This window comes from Acanthochromis polyacanthus, chromosome 15, assembly GCF_021347895.1.
Source record: "Acanthochromis polyacanthus isolate Apoly-LR-REF ecotype Palm Island chromosome 15, KAUST_Apoly_ChrSc, whole genome shotgun sequence".
Taxonomy (NCBI): domain Eukaryota; kingdom Metazoa; phylum Chordata; class Actinopteri; family Pomacentridae; genus Acanthochromis; species Acanthochromis polyacanthus.
Genome location: NC_067127.1, coordinates 18389146 through 18406985, shown reverse-complemented (window position 1 = coordinate 18406985; position 17840 = coordinate 18389146). Strand labels below are relative to the sequence as shown.

Sequence of the window (17840 nt, the reverse complement as noted above, 5' to 3'; positions counted from 1 at the left end):
TAAAAAAGCAAAGACAGACAGAGATAGACAGGCTGCAGAGACAGACTGAAATGGCATTCACAGTGCTAATTTCTTCACCGCCCCCATCCACAGCTCAACTGATGGCATGGCAGTGAGTGGGTTTATGGATTAGTGGATTATCAGCTTGTTTGGCACACCCCATACTTGGCACAAACCTGATCAATACCCAGGCAGGCAGGGAGATGAGAGGCTAGCCAGAGCCAGAGCCGCAGGGCTAGCCCTGAGCTCAGCCTTGCAGCCCCAGCCTTAGGCCTCTAGCTCAGGGCCAAACACTTTAGACATAGTCCCCTAAACCTCAGTCCTGGCCCAAGCCGCTCAGCTATGTGCTCCTTCAAATCGGGTCCTAGACATTAAAAGTGGCCAGTGTCTGCTGGAGCTCAGAAAGAGAGAGGGGCATTCAAATATCTCATTTCCCTCTAGCGACTGGAATCTAATCTATTGTCTGGGAAGAAAGAGTCTTCTGAATGCATGCATGCATGAGAATGGCTATAGCAGGCAGTGATTTGCCTTGAACAGTCAATATTCTACATTCTGACGGAGTCTTTAAAAACATTATGCTAAAGCAAAACAAATAAAGGCCAGAGGATGAAAATAAAATAAAACATAAAAAATATACCCTCAAGAGAGCAGAGCTATTTGTTGACTATGGTAATAGAAAGCCAATTCAAGTAGGAGGTGACTGTATAAGCTTCACGTGGTGTTTGAGCTGTTTGGGGTGTTTATGTGCTGTCTTGGTTATGTAGACATGAAAATGAATTCTAACAACTAAACTATAACCCCAAATGTATGAAGTGACTCACCAGCAAAAATGTTCTCTGGGATTTTGACGATGTAGGATGGCTTGCTGAACTCGGGTGGGTTGTCATTTTCATCCTGGAGGAGGTATAAACATCAGCAACAGCTCAAATCAACGTGCCGAACAATGAGAAAATGCAAATGTTGCTTAAAAAAGAAGAACTAAAAAAGGGTTTGAAGCTGTCAGTACACATTAGCTCTGAGATTAACATATTTGGGAATTAAGACACTAAGAAGCACAAAATGTTTTTAATAGTAGAGCAGTACTGGTAGTATCTCTCTGATGATGGCTACACAGCTGATTAAACCCAAATCTCCATGGACCACTTTGTTTTATGGCCTCAAACGGTGCATTTTAGTCATGCTGGTTTCTGTTTTTGTCATCTAATCAAGTTCCATATTTAAACTTGCTATGTAAAGTAAATGCAATTAGCTAAACTAACTATTCTAACAGGCAATGCATTGCAGTTAATTGTATTCATTGCTTTAGAAGAGCAGGAGTGAGAAAAAAAATTGGACAAAAAGTGCAATAATGCACAAACTAAGGTAGATATTAGAGATATTTGCAAAGATAGGTGAGAAAACTGGAATTATTAATACCATTACTTTAAAAAAAAAGGGCAACCAACTCCAGAAATCTGACAGGAACAAATGACTAGAACATGGAAGAGCCTTTACTGTCACATGAACTTTGGAAAAGCATTTAAATTTCTCACAACCTCCCCCTCATTGAATTTGACTCTGTTTCACACCAACACATCCAGTTGTGTGGTTATTCGCAGAAAGGCTCCCGACTGTGTGAGCTGCTGAGAAATGCTAACACTTTAACAACAGTCACTGGCACCATTATCTATCTGGGCTCTGTGTTACACTGGTGCAAAGCATTGTGTGTGTGTGATGCTGCCAGCGACTGATAAACCCCTGTGGTGTGAGTCACGACACTGTGGAGGACAGAGGGAGAGAGAGACAGAGAGACATAGAGGGAATACGGAATTGTGCACATTTCTCTCCGCTGGTTTCAGCATTCTTCTGCACAGTATTTCTCCCTCATGTCGGATGTGTACAGATACGCTTAGTGTTCCTCCATATCAAAGAATGTTCCGGCCGGATTCATTCATTCTGTCCTGCAATTTCTTCTTCTACGAATAAAAAGTTACATATATAATAGATGACTATCGAGGGAAATGAGCTCAAGAGCCAGAAGAGACGCTGTTTATGATTTGAGTTGCTCGTTATACTTTTACTGCTGCATTTACGGTATCTAAGCAAAGGTCAGCATGCGCGTTTTCTATTTAAAAGTTAACAGAAAAATGAAGAAAAAGACCCACAGAATATGAGAAAACTACACCTGATACACTACCTTCTACAGAATAGTCAAAATTCTGCCACTTTCTAGCTACATACGGTAAATCCTCTCAAAAAAAAGTTGAGATTTCTTCTAATACTTTACAATTGAACTAAAGTGGTAAAATCAGTGATACAGTACAGTAATATGCGCTCAATGGCCACTTAATTAAAGTCCCTCTGCGGTCATTAATTAAACCTCTAAAAACTACTGTCTGTAAATTACATATTCAGACCAAGTTACATGAAAATAATCCCTTCTTGTCTTCAAATGATTTAGATGTAACTCTAGGCTGTTGCTTCCTCTAGAATGTTAAGATCTCTTTAATACCAACCTCTCCCTGCAGTCAGAGCTCAACAGCTCACTACGATTCTGCTAAAACACTATAAAACTACTTGTTGTAGTTGCAGTATTGGAGTATTTCAGCCATACATGCTAGAGCTGGAAACCAGTAGAATCATGATACAGAAAGACAGACCATGCAAGTGAATAGAGTTGGTTTCTGAGATTTGTGATGCATCAAACCTGCAGTTTCAAGGTGGAAATGCTCAGTCATAGTGTTGACTGTGTATTCTGCTAGCGTATAAAAACACCATAGATATGATATGATAACAAGGGAAAAGCATGATTTTCACCAGATGGGGTCTTTAAGTCCACCTTGCTTGGGTTTGATCCTCTTTTTTACCCCTAAGCTGCCATAATTCTTTGAATCATACATTCCATTACACATTCCTCAGAGATTTTGAACCATGCAGTTGCAGCAGATTTGTAGGCTGCACCTTCATAATGCAAATCTCTTGTTGTACCACATTCCAAAAGTGCTCAATTGAAATGAGATTCGGTTGACTGCGCAAGTCATTTTGCATGAACAAGTAACCAATCTGAGATTATATGAGCTTTGTGACATGGCATATTATCATACTGATAGTGGCCGTTAGAAGATAAAGGAATGGCTACGGTCAGTAACAACACTCAGGCAAATCCGTGGAAGTGAAACGATCCTCAGTTGGTACTAAGGGGTCCAAAGTGTGCCAAGAAAAATATTCCCCGCACCATTATACCATCATCAGCCTGAGTTGTCGATACAATGCAGGATGGATCAGTCCTTTCATGTTGTTCAAGCTAAATTCAGACTCCACTATCTGAATGTTGCAGCAGAATTAGAAACGCATCAAACCAGCGATCATGTTTCAGTCTTTCCTTGTCCAATTCAGGTGAGCCTGTGTGAACTGTAGCCTCAGTTTTCTGTTCTTCCTCAGCATGAGGGGTCAACTGCTGCTGTAGCCTGTCTGCTTCAGCGTTCAATGTTTGTGTTCAGAGATGCTCCTCTGCACACCCTGGTTGTAATGAAGGGTTATTTGAGTTATTGTTGCCTTTCTATCAGCTCAAACCACTCTGGCCTTTCTTCACTGACATCTGCCATCAACAAGGCATTTTCACCCAGAGAACCGCTCCCTGCTCACAGGAGGTTTTCTCTCTCTCTCTCTCTGTAAATCCTAGAGATAGCTGCAGATGGAAATCCCAATAGATCAGCAGTTTCAGGAATACTCAGACCAGCCTGTCTGACACCATCAACCGTGAAACGTTCAAAGTTATGTTAAACTCCTTTCTTTCCTATTCTGATGGTTGGTTTGAACACCAGCAGGTCCTTTTTATCAGCATTTTATGCCACATTATTGGCTGATGCTATATTTTATTTGATACTATTTTCTTAGTTGATCCAGTGCCTAGATAATGTAGAAAGTAAATTCTGTGAGTAACAAAAACAAACAAACAAAAAAACACATGGGAAGACTAACTGGGCATGTCATGCGTAAGTTATTGCCTACATGGGAAAAGAGAAAAGCCGCAGCATTTACAAAAGAAGTGTTACTTAATGCCTTCAGACAGGGACAACCATGTGATGATATTGTGTAGAATTAGGAACCAGAACGTTGTGCAGAGTATCTTCTTTTTTCCCCAAGTCTTTAAATCATCTCTGATCCTCTGTGAGTGCGAGAGGACAGCTGCGACTTGTGCCTTAAAATGAGACATTTAATGATAAGAGTGACAAAAGCAGCCAAACTGCAAGCTGAGATAGCTGCACATACTGATAAAAATGCAAACAAAGCTGTAAGCCAACACGGATCACAAGGTAGTCAGAATAATTCAGACTGTGAGGAAATACTGAAACTCAATATGTAAGTCAGAGATGTATAAAACCAGCTGACAACCTGTCACACACTAGATCAGCATTCTGATAAATATGAGGCAGTTTAGCATTTATTCAGTACACATGATGCCCGAGATCCACTACCAAATTGTTTTAGAGACACATTTGAGGAAAAAGGATCATACCTTGAATGTGAGGCCACGTCGTGTGTCTGCTGCAGCACCTTGAGTGCTATTAAATACATTCTGAAACTATTCTAATGCCTGACAATATGTTAAAATGTGTGAATAAAAAAGATTCTCAGCTCAAAAGAAAAGAGATATCAACATACACATTTTACACTTATTTTTTTTCTTTTTTGTAGAAAGGCACCATGAGTGGAAACAAAGACGACTGTGTACACATTAGGTAGCCTCAAAACTACAGTTCCATTAGATTGCATTAGACACCAAGCTGATGGTGAAAGGGACATAAGTGGTAGAATAGCTCTTTGTAGAGTATCAGTGGCAAATAGGCCACTCTGTTGGTTGTTTATCAACTTTTATGCTTATTATTTCACTTCTATTTATCAAATATGCATTAGGATTTATCTAGACATTTTCTGTTTTTCATCCTGGAGGTCCTTGTACCTGAACCAGGCCTCTGTTCAAGCTGTATCTATAAAACGAAGTAGCATTTGTTGTGTTTTGTTCTGTTGCAGCAAATTTGGTAGAGTTGTGGTTTAGAACATCAGTGCCACTAACTCTTTGTTAGATGAATTTAATTTACTGTCTTATTTACAGTTTAGATTAGGGTGAAATAAAAATTATACAATTCAGATCTTATTCTGGCCTGGAGATGTGGACATAAGACCGAAAGTCTCCCATGAAACACTCATCTATAGAGTCCCAGGTTGCTTATTTTGGCCTCACAGTGTTGCAGCTGTTAACAAGTTTGGGGATATTTTTTTTCAGCTGGAGATAATTTAAAAGCTTAGGGCTTAAAGTCTTTCATGAGCCATATGTACACTGCAATCCATCTAATTTTACTGAAAAAAATGGAAGAGTTTATCTGGTGGTTGTTCGATAAAATCTTGACAACGCCAATGCACTTGATCAATGGTAAATACTGATACTGGTAAAATAGTGCACATACCCTTTCAGATACGGGATAACACGGGGTAATCGATCTGTTAAAGTGACAGAATTCTGTCATGAAGACAGGTCACTTTTATGCTCATTCAGACATGCCCACCACAGTGATCACGGTACATTTGATATTTGTCAGACACACGAGACTGGACAAGTCAGACATCAAGTGATGTTTAATTTACACTGCCTGGCCAAAAAAAAGAAGTCACCACCTGGATTTAACTAAGCACATAGGTAAGAGCCTTCCACTGGATAATTATTGATGAATACATTTCAGCAGGCAACAACTTTAATTTACTATAACCCTAGCTGATGCAGTGAGGAGCTTCTCATTTCTTAAAGAACCGTATTGGAAAACATATCCTGTGGTCATGGAAAGAATGCTAATCTGTCTCAGAAGGATCAAATTATTGGCCTGCATCAAGCAAAGAAAACAACTAAGGAGATTTCTGAAACTACTAAAATCAGGTGAAGAACCATCCAATGCATTATTAAAGCCTGAAGGATAGTGGTGAACCATCATCTTCAAGGAACAACTGTGATCGGTCATGTCTGATGAGTCCAGATTTATCCTGTTCCAAAGTGATGGGGGCATCAGGGAAAGAAGAGAAGCTGATGAAGTGATGCACTCATCATGGCTAGTGTTTACCAGCCTGTGGTGGTTAGGGTTATGATCTGGGGTTGGTCAGGTTCAGCAACAGTATTTTCCCAAAGAATGAGGTCAGCTGACTATCTGAATATACTGAATGACCAGGTCTTTCCATCAATGGACTTTTTTTCCCCTGATGGCATGGGCATGTTCCAAGATGATGATGCCCAGATTCATGTGGCTCACATTGCGAATGAGTGGATCAGGGAGCATGAGATGTCATTTTCACACATGGATCAGCCTCGTCAGAGTCCAGACCTCAGCACTATTAAGAATCTTTGGGATGTGCTGGAGAAGACTTTGCGCAGCGGTCCGACTCTCCCATCGTCAAAAAAAAAGATCTTGGTGAAAAACTAATTAATCTCTGGACAGAAATAAATGCTGTGACATTGCAGAAGCTCATCGAAACGATGCCACGGCGAATGAGTGCCATACTCAAAGCTAAAGGCAGTCCAACAAAATATTAGAGTGTGAGACTTTTGTTTTGGCCGGGCAGTGTATAATAATAATAATCCTAAATAGCAGCTAATCAAACTGTCCAAATGACTAATTGTTTATTTCAATGTCAGTGTGTGATGATAATCCAACTACTGCTTCAACAGGAGTAAAATAAAAATATCCTGACAACTGTGACGGTGTTCAGGACTCAGCCTGAGGACGGTTGCTATATAACAAAGGATTTAAGTATAGCTGATAAACTCTTGCTGCTCACCTGTCTGACGGGAAGGAAGGTTCACAGTGTGAACTGCAGTTAGAGCCCGATCATCCTGTCTCCATGTCGACAATAATTTATAATAATAATTAATGAAGTTACTGCAGTTGTTCCATGTGCATAGAAGTGTGCAATTCTCTTTCTCTGGTAAAACTCACGTTCATCCTGCGGCTGTCTGATGCTGCAGGTCTTTAATAAACTCTGAGAAAGATTGCTACAAAGAGCTGGAAGAACCTTCAGCTCCTGGTAACAATTTGTACAACCTAGATAACATTTTTTATTGGTGAGTGCCATTCATCTCACGTGTTAAACTCCATTGTAATAAAATGTTTTCTTCCTGAATATTTCAGTTTGTAACAGATATGAAATTGTAGAGTAAAGCGAATGAAGAAGGTGTATTTTGTGCTCTCTGTGAATGTGCTTTTGGACCAGCATTGGTGCTGGAATGTGGATAATGTCTTCCCCAAATCACTTCACACAACTCAAAGCTTGTGTGTGCCTCTCTGTTAGTATGAATACATGCAGTTCAGACTTGTGCTGAACTGACAAGGATACAGAAATGTTACTAGGTGTGATTTAGTAAGATTGTTGCTGTGACTTTCATGGAAAAGTGAGCAGGGTGCTTATTCAGACATGAAGCTGAAATGTTCAGATGCAATCAGATTAACAGAGAGGAGTGCAAATCTGAAGAGGCTTTTGTAACCACATGCATATAGATAAATAGGGTTATCTATGTGTCTATATGGTTACAAGACTGTCCCATCAGCTTAACATGATGAATAATGATAAGAAATGATGACAGGACACTTGCTCTGCTGGCTTTGGAAGTAGGCCATATTTTGGTTACACTGAAAAGGCTGATGTCTGACTCTTCAGGTTTTATTTCTAAAAACATTTAACAAACCATGTCCATGTCAGTGCCTTCAATATCAACTAACATTTACTAGTGGATTCAAAATGAATAAGGACCGCACTGAAACAGTTTGAATTTCCTTTGAAAAGTTGTTTTCCAACACTAGACAGTCAGTATGAACTTTATTATTTCTAAAGTTAAAGCAAAACTCCTTTAAAGTTGTTATATTTACAAATGAATGCATGAAACAAGATACAACAGCAAGGATGTGAGGTCAAAATGCTTTTACATTTTTAGTTTTATATAAGCAGTATCAAGTGTTAGTTCTCTCATAGCTTGAATAAATATCAACATGTCTCAGGTTTATATTTGACCTGCACTGATGTAAATGTGTAGGTGAGAAATGTGCTGTAAATGACACAGATGTCGATGAAAACTAGCTAGCTCTGTGTCTGAAGTTACTGACACACATCGAGAGGAAGCACTGGGATTTCCGGGAATGGCTTTAGAGTTACTTTAAAAATGTATTTCAATACAATTACTAAATTACATGTTAAAAATGAAGTCAGTAATCTAATCCAAAAAAATCACAATATTAAAGTAATGTAACTTGATTACTGTCCTTCACTTTTTTGTAGCATAAATACCAAATATTCAGTACAGTCAAAAAAGAAAAAAAGAAAGAACCAGAGGACAGCTGATATGAACAAATTATTAAACTGGAACTGATTCTGTGTGACAGCTCACCTGTCTGACTGAAGAAAAGTACACAGTTTTTATTTATTGTTATTACCTGACTGAGTCTATCTCCATGTCGGACATAATTTATAAAGATAAATCATTAATAAACATTATGCCACATGCATGAATGCGCACAACTCTCCCGTCTTGGAGATGCTCACATGCATCCTGCTGCCGTTTGATGCAGGTTTGAGAGAAGTGAAAATGTAGCACAAAAGGAATGAGGCGAAACTCATTGATGGAGTTTTGTGTGATCCTTTGTCAACTAAAGGAATGCAGACTGAGGCTTTTGTGTTGCCTGTTGTTGAACTAATGTTGGTTTTGTTTCTTTGAGCAGACGAAGAAAGTCTCAAAAGCACGATAGTTGGCATCCTTGACGTGGTACTATTTGAAATTGTAGTCCTGCTATTATTCCCAATTTTTATGAAACGTGTTAGTAATATGATTCTGTGTTTTTGTTTTGTAGCATGTTGCATGTGTACGTTACAGGATTTATACTTACAATCACCTCCACTGTGACAGGGACGGTGTTGTTAAGGGCTGGGTTTCCGCCATCTTTGGCCATCACTGTCAGATAGATCATCCCGTTGGGAACCTTCTCATAGTCCAGAGGCCTGGACACACTGATCACTGGTGGAAGGATGGAGGGAGAAAGGAGGTGAAAAGTTTTCTGACATGTTGCAGTTTCATAGCTTAGTAAAACTGTAAGTCAAATGGCAAATCAAAAATCCCAAACTACACAGGCATTAAGATATGTGGACAACTTGAAATGTGATCAAAACCAGAAAACAGATTGCGGTCTCCTCAAGGTGAGTGTACCTGCGTAGCCCTCCACCATGATGATATTAAAGTAATCAGGGAAGGCCGAAGCTGAAGTGATGGTGTATGTCAGAAAGTTGTTGGGAGAAGAATCCTCGTCTGTAGCCTGTGGGTGGGCAGACAGGAATGAGAGATTGTAAGATGGGAGTGCCTTTAACATATGCCTCAGTGACAGTCAAAAGCCCACAGAGAGAAGAAGTTTTGAGTGAGTGAGACAAAAAGAGAAAAACACAGCGAAACAGGACAGATGCTGCTGCAGACAGTGCAAATGCCTATATGTGTAAGTATGCGCAGCAGGGGTGTATGTGTGACTCTGTGCATATGTGTGCAGCCAGGAAGCTGTCAGTCAGTCATGGTATGTTATTGGACAGATTAAAGCTGATTCTGGTTATTAGTGGTGCAGGCGTCAATACTGGATGAACACCAACCGAGAGCAGACAAGCCAAACAGGCAGAGGACAGATGAAACCATACTTTGCAGGCCTAATCCACAACAACATCAACAACAATGATGACACCCCCTCATTATTCTCCAGTTGGCAGGAACTTAAACATGAGTCCTCCGGCTGTGAGGAGAGTCTACTGGGCCTCACTGGCATCATTAGAGGCTGGACAGGTTGTCAAAAACACTCACTTGTATCTCTTCATAACACTCAAATCTCGACTCTTTGATTTAATGCCAGAGTGTTGAGTAAGCAATACCTTTCTTCCCCCACAACTTTCTAAAGCTGCGGCTTTCTCTTCCACACTGTCTTCCTATATCAAATTTGAACAAATAGTTTCACATTAGACAGTCGTTTACCACTCAAAGGTAAGGGGAGTCGGGGGTAGCAAATCAAATAGCTGAGTTGCAATAGAAGCGGCGGAATAAGAAGTGAAGAGAAAATGAAAAAAGATTTAGGTTTTAGAAAGCGTAAACATTCTAGTAGGAGGCACAAACCTCCAAGGCAAGAAACAAACAGCAGAAAAGCCTCTCTTTGCTTTGTCTCTCAACACACCTTCTATTTCAGACTTCTTGTCTTTCCTCCTTTTTACTCAGAGCAGTGTGCATGTGCATGTACGTGGGACTGTATAAGTTCCAGGGAAAAAGCTGACACACACAATTGTGCGACTGACTTCCCTCTTTCTCTTGGGAGGTGTATTAATATCAGCAGAGTTTAAGGTTAGCTCAGACTAATCACACACAGCGAGTCAAGCGTTGAGCCCAGCCATCAACTCAGCTCTCACAATGTAAACGCAGGCTGCTGAAGTACAGTGGCAGGGCGAGCCACAAGGGAAGTAATAGTCTTTCTCTTCTGGGCGCAATCAAAGCAAACGCTGAGCCATTAGTTACCATTGTGCTGGTGTACCTCTGCCTTTTGTGTGGCAGTGACTGATGGTCATAGCACCGGGCTGACCTGTTCTTCTTGGATACAGTGAACACAAACACATAACTGTATTATAGTAGCACAGAGGAAACAAAGAAGAAAGAGGACAGGGGCACCAAAACCAAAGGCTTGCAAGTCTGATGGGATTTGATTTAGATCTTTTCTTCCAGGTGTAGCTTTCTATTCATGTGAACATACAGCATTACTGTAGGTATTTAAGTGTGAGTCACTGTGACTCAGAGCTCAGTGAAAGTATGAAAGGAATAATTTAATTTAAAATCAATAATACATGAATATTTTTTTCATCTTGCAAAGTCGTTTGTTTATTGCACCCAAACAACTCTTGCTATGCAGCACTTCAATACCATGATGATTGGTAATTTTGGTTTGGAGTGTTAATATTTAAAATCTGTGATGGTCACAGGTGTATGTTTACAAGGTAGTTTACAGCAGCTACAAAGAAGACAGTTTTACAGTACTGTCTTGTAACAAGAGTGCAATTTTGGCTAAATGTGTGTTTTAAAACTTCATAGATTTACTTTTTTATTTGTTTGTATGTGGATTTTTTAACCTCAGGTGAATGTTTTACATCACGCCTCACCCTGATTCGTGCCACTGACTGGACAGCCTGTTCGTTTTCTCTCAGCGATCCCACATACGCCTCCTTCTGGAAGAGAGGTGCATTGTCGTTGACATCCAGCACGTTGACACGGATCCTTCCTGTAGTCTCCTCCCCACCGCCATCCCTCGCCAGCACGGTCAGAGTGAAGCGACGCATTAACTCATAGTCAAGGCTGGCACGCAGGGTGACCCAGCCTGTCTCATCATCTAGTGAAAACCTGCAAGTGAAGCACAAGTGAAAATCCATCCGTCCGTTCATTAGCTATATCCACTTTACCCTGCACAGGGTCATTGGGGACAGGAGTCAACTCAGCTGACTCCGGACAAGAGGACAGGTGCATCTTCAACAGGTCATCAAACCACCGCAAGATTAACTCAGTCAGACAAACATGCACACTCACACTCACAGATACGAAATTGAGAATCACCAGCATTGCCATGCATGTTTTTGGACTGTGGTACGAAGCTGGAACACCTGGAAAAACCCTCAAAGCAACAGGGGAAACATGTAAAGTCCACACAGAGAAGCTTGGTCAACCACAAGTAAAAGTGAAGGCAGATGTTTTTTCCTATTAAGGTGTTACTGTTCGTTAATAACACACTTATTTCAATTTATTTCAAGATATATTTGTCATGCTAGTTTAGTTGTGTTTGTACATAAAAACTGTATATTTAAGTGTTATGTTACAATAACATTAAATCAAAAACAATGACAGACGCAAGCGGCAACTTCTGGGGATCCAAAAATTAAGTGGAAACAAACTGTATTTACTCAAATGGCCACTAGAGGCTTGATCCAAAAGGGAGTAAATCTTCACTGACTCCCATGTTAAAATATAAAACCTTTACAGCAAAAATAAACAAATTTGACAAATTAAAAAAAATGTTTTGGTCTCTACAGAGAGATTCTTTGTTCAAGATAACTTCACAAGCATGAATTCCCCAGTAAGGCTTAGGGTTGTATGAATAATTATGGGTGTGGCAGCTTTGAGTAACAGGTGGGTACCATCACAAGACAATCCATAACCCAGAGATGTTTGCATGACTCACTCACACTCCAGCTCTTTGCTCATTTTTTAGGCAGAAGTTGGGAGGAGCCAGATAATGCCAAGAAGGTAATGGCTAGAGCCACCACACTGAGCATCAAAATTACTCTTCAGAAAACCTACGTCAATGTCACGAAGGGTTCATCAGTCTTTATATGCCGTCAATGGTCAGACATCTGATGAATGAAAGGTGCACGTATAAATGGTCAACGGCTTCTGAGAGCCTTAGTAAAAGCACATTTGACATCACGTGATAACTGTTTATCCTAGTTAACTCAATATAAAAACTTTTTGCTTTGTTTTTATAATTTGAAAAAACTCCTTGTTTGAGAAAAAACTATTTTTAATGCAATAATACTAATAACAAGAAAACAAATATTTTATTAAAGATAATGCTCTTATTCTAGATGTTTTTAATCATGTTTAAAGTGTTGAAAAGTTTTCCCAACAAATGCAACAGATGATGAAATACACAGAAGAAAAACACACCAAAATGATGCTCAGTGAGGGCAGCAGACAAACTAATACATAGTTGGAAGCCACACTAATTGTGTCCTTTTTGATACACTGAAGATAATTATTGAATGGATTATGTGAATGTGTGTTTCTCTTGGTGTGCAAATCAGTGTATTTGCGGCCTGAAGAGAGCAGGCGTTAAGATAAGCGCCAGACATTGTTGTAGCTCAGCTGTCTCTGGCAAGGCCGTGTGCCAGGAACACTGTGGTACAATTGTTAACAAGGGGCCAAATAAATGAAAAAAATTATGTGGTTGTGTGTTTTTGTGGATGTGCTTTTTTGACTTTGCGTGTGAATGCTTGCAGCTTACTGGTCTGGCTCGTCACTGAAGTAGTAGCGCACAATCCCAAAAGTGCCTGCATCTCCGTCTGTAGCCTAGACAGAAAAGACAGAAAAAAAAGGTTTACTTTTCAAATCACGTTTACTTCCATGATAACTATTATTGCTATAATAGTTTTGATTCTCATCCCAACTTTGCTTTTTGTTTCTAATCCGGCTTGAAGTTGGAGTCAAATTTTCCAGGCTCCTCCAGGATCAACTGGCAAATCTGAATATTGCCACAGACACAATAAGCAAGGTACAAAGCACTGTGAAGGGGTTTACAAAAAACAATCATAAATCCTGAGAGGATATTAAATATGTTTCTTTCCTGTCACTGATACTGTGTTACATGGTACAACGCTATCACTCTGCATACATGTGTGCCTCTATGTGCTTGTGTGTGATTCTATAACCTCATCTTTGCTAAAGTGTTTTGCTCAGTTTCCTAAATTTCTCAGCCTCACAGCTGTCTATGACTGTCTGATAAAACATTAAAGCCACACTTCACTCTCTGGAGGTGTTGATTGGATTAAACTTGATGAGAGAAGAGATAAATCTTTCTCATCCGCATGACCCACCAGCGGCTTAAAAGCAGCAGCAACTGCTGTCATATGTTGTCAGATAAAAGCGGTGTCAAAGAAACACCGAATAAAGAGCAGCACTTTCAGGAATCTTGCACTTTGTGAAATGCCACATTAACACGATCTGTTTTTGCAAAGACACACGCGCGCATGTGTACGCATGCAGTGGTGCATACACATGGGGTGTTGTGTGTGTGTCGGCGCTGATGGATCGCAGCTGGAGAGGGTGTTGTAATAGAGTTTCACTTCAGTGACTCTGCAGTCAGTTGAAGGGCCAAACTGGAACGTGTCTGCAGTCTGCTCTGTCAACCACAATGCTGGTCACTGTGATTCACTGATGCCCTGATACCGACCTTATTATGTGGGCTTGTGCATGCGTGTACATGTCTAGAGATCATGCTTTTTTGATATGGCTGTGACTTACACACTACAGTGAGTCTGTGTATACATAGATGTTAGCTGATACTAGGGTACACACTGAAGTGAATTAACCAAAATGTGTGTTAGTTAAAGCTAAACTCTCTGAATGTGGATGCATGTGTGTACACTTGGGTGTGTTCAGGCATATCTGTACCTTTTAAATCTATGATGTTTCTCACAAATGGAACAACGGCTGCTGTTATCAATGCGTTTGTCACTTCCTTCTAAAAATGACACCAGGCTTTTTAGCTCACACTCGTATTTCAAGAGAGTTTCTACCACATTGTTGTGGATGGCAAATCGATGGCCTCTTTTGATTGTTCAAATGGCCCTCACTTTGTTGTCAAGTGCATCGAAGCACGTCCTGCTGTGCAAGTAGAGAATGAGACGCTAAATACATATGAGGTGTTTGGAACTCCAGTCAGGTTCTCATATCAACATTTGAGTTTTTGTCTGTTGTGTCTCGATGACCTCATCAATAAATGCCACTCAGCTGCTTCTCACCATCTCAACCATTTTTGCATCCCAGCCCATCCCCCCTCCCTCATCCTCATTTATCTCTCCCTTTTTCCTTCTGTCTTTACCTCTCTTTCCTCCCTGCATCCCAGCTCCGCCTCCATCTCCTCTGTCTCCCCTCTCCTCTACATATCTCTCTTAGCACACCCTTGCCCCTCGATGCCTCCCTCCCCCTCCCTTTTGCTCCCAGGTGAGTGACAGGCCCATAAGTGCTCCAATGATAGCGGTTGGGGTGTTAGCGTGACAGCTCTTGAGGCAGTGACAGGAGCTGGGCTCAGCCCGGGAGCTGCTGCTGCTTCTGCCTCTACGGCCGAACTCCTCTCACCACGACGACAGACAGAGAGGGACAGAGCGAGGGATGGATGGAGAGAAATAAAGAGAAACAGACGATAGCCATCTTTCCCTCCTCCCCCTCCAATCATTCACCGACCTGCTCCCTTTTCCCCACCAAACAATCACCATGACAGTATGGTCCAGTCACTTTGCCAACTGCTTGCCAAAGACTTTCAACTTTAGACACAGAAGACCCACAGCAGATGGATGGTCGAGATTGGCTTGTTCAGGGATTTGCTGTCACTTCACACCACGGGTCTAAATCTTTGACACCAGGGTATTATACATTTGTCCCCTGTCGTTGTGGTAGCTGTGACTTTTTTTTTTAGTCGGGGAGTTTGAGGTGATGGAAAAATTGGCGAGGTGAGGTGCACAGGGAGAAAGTGAGTGTAAGATTTAATGAGGAAAGAAATGACATGGAAATAAAGCTGGGCAATGTGCCTAACTAATGTGCTTAAAATCCTCACCGACAATTACAACAAGCATTTAAAGTGCAGTGATGGTTCACATGGATAAATAGTTTTCATGCTAATGGGTTCATAAAACATCACTTTTTAGGGACTTTTAAAAACAACTGAGAGTTACAAAAACTGAACCAAGTCTGGAGGAGGCACAATGCTGTAAATAACTGCCAATGACCAGAAGACACTACAAAACCCTGTTGGTTTACTATTCTGTTGTACTACTGTCAAAGATGATACAGTGGCAGCACAGATAAATTCTGGGCCTAAACTGTAGTGATGAAAATCTCCCCTGTGCTGAGGAGCGGAGCGCTTAGCTATCAGAGTCAGCGTCCTGATCAAAATCCAAACTAAGTTGTTAAGAAGTTTCAGCACAAAGAGTCAGTGTGCTGCTGATTGCCAATATAAACTCTGCAAACCCTAGGGTCCTCAGGCAGTAACTACAAAAGAGAAATTAGTTCTCAGTTGACCAGTTTGGTTAAATGATGTGTTTCTTCCCATCAGAGAGGCAAAGCCAGCAGGCAAACACAGTTCTCTCTGTGTGAGTATGTACCTGTGTATATTGTAATGCATAGTGTGTGTGTGTGTGTGTGTGTGTGTGTCTGTGTGTGCGTGTGAGAGAGAGAGAGTGCATATGTTGGTGAACACGTGAAAAGGAAAAACATGGACAGAGATTCATAGTGTTTCCAGGTTCATTCAGTTTTGAGGTAAAAATGCACCCAAACCACTAACAGTATAAACACCTATTACTACACTCAATTGCTTTCAAGAGAAAGTGGAAATGAGAGCTTCCCCTGAAGGGTGACAGAAACACAGAGGTAGCAGGACAGTGTATCAGTGTGCATATGTGTCTAAGCCGGGGTTGGGATGGAGGAGGGGTGCAGCAGCAGATTATCAGTCCAGCTATCTCATGGACAACGAGGGAGGTTAAAGCTGCAGAAGCTTTTCTATCTTGAGTGAGCTGGAATTTGAATTGATTGGCTCTTAAAATTGCTTTTCCTGCACGAGCTTTGAGAAGCATGGAAAAGGAAACCAATTACTGGCTGTCAAAGCATGCTGTCAAAATAGAGATGACCCCCAGTCCAAACACAGACAACCTCCTCTGTCTCTGTGTTGCACACCTAAACACAACCACAAAAGAATAGATAACAAACACAGACCCACACAAGCACACAGACACTACAGTGAAGATGTCCATTTTCTGACAGTCACTGTGGGGGAGACAATGATAAAGACACGGTTGTCAGGTTATCTTCTTCAGTTTGGGTTCCTCAGCTCTGGTTAGCTCTTCTCATGTGGGCTCCTCTGTTTCACTTTCTCACAGTCTCTGTATCCATGACAAGATCATAGATCAGCCTTGACAAATGCTACACAAGTGGGATACTGACTAGAGAACAGTTATATTTACACAAGCAGTCCTTTGTGTTTGCCTGTTGTGCTCAGACACAAAAAGCAGAATCACATGACAGATTGCATGCTGCACACTTCAACATTTCACACAGTACGCCATCTCAGCAAAATTAAGTGCTGGTGGATCAGCAAAGTGGACAACTGCAGCTTTAATACAGTCACAGGTATAGGAAGAAAAAAATGCAGTTTCAGAGTGACATAAGTGTCTCATGATTTACTCTCATAAATCATTTTTTTCAGACAAGGAAAACTGAATTGTTGTAGACTGGATTACAGGTTTTATACTCATGTGGCCTTCTGTCCATTAAAGTCTTTCTCCAGTTAGTGATTAAACCTCTAAAGGCTCTTCTCCATCTATCAAAACACCATATTTAAATTTTTTGCCATGAAAATATTCATTTTGCGCTTTAAAATGGCTTAGATGTAATTCTACACTGCTGCTTCCTCTAGATATGCAAATCAATGAAGTCTTCTGTCTCTACCTACTACTGAACTACTTGCTGTAGGTCAAACACACCAGCTCACCTACGCCTCCACTCTAAAACTGTAAATCTACTCTGCTCAGTGTACACAATGGCAAGTTGTGATGTCAGAATAACTCAACCGTAGATGTTTAAAACGGAAGCCGATTCTGGAGACAAATACTGATACAGAAAGCTTCACCCTGCAAGCTGACAGGATTGGATTCAGTCTGTTTTTGATTCTGTCATCAGTACATTGCAGTTTAAAGGTGGAAATCTTCACCCATGATGTCGCCTTCTCACAAATAAAAAAACACCAGAAAGTTGTTTTTCACTGGAAGCAGCTGTATATAGTTTCTGGCTGCTGCAATTGTTCCTCTTGTCCCTACTGTTAGCGCAGAGATCCATTGTTTAACAGACTATGCGGAGCTTCTTCTGATTTCTGACCAATTGTGCACAGCAAGGCAGTCTGGAAAAAGCACAGAAACTCTGATAGCACGCTGAGGCTATTCATACATTTGTCCAATTATTAGTCACATATTCGCAACACCTACTCAGTCTACGCTCCTGT

The 17840-nt window shown here is 40.8% G+C and overlaps 1 protein-coding gene across 1 annotated transcript in view; it reads right to left on the bottom strand.

Moving 5' to 3' along the window:
- cdh23 (cadherin-related 23) overlaps positions 1-17840 on the bottom strand; it is a 200443-nt gene that overhangs the window by 52450 nt on the left and 130153 nt on the right. Inside the window, 5 exon segments of the mRNA XM_051959826.1 lie at positions 822-894; positions 8901-9028; positions 9218-9323; positions 11185-11422; positions 13077-13141. Of these exon segments, the coding sequence (XP_051815786.1) occupies positions 822-894; positions 8901-9028; positions 9218-9323; positions 11185-11422; positions 13077-13141 (610 nt within the window).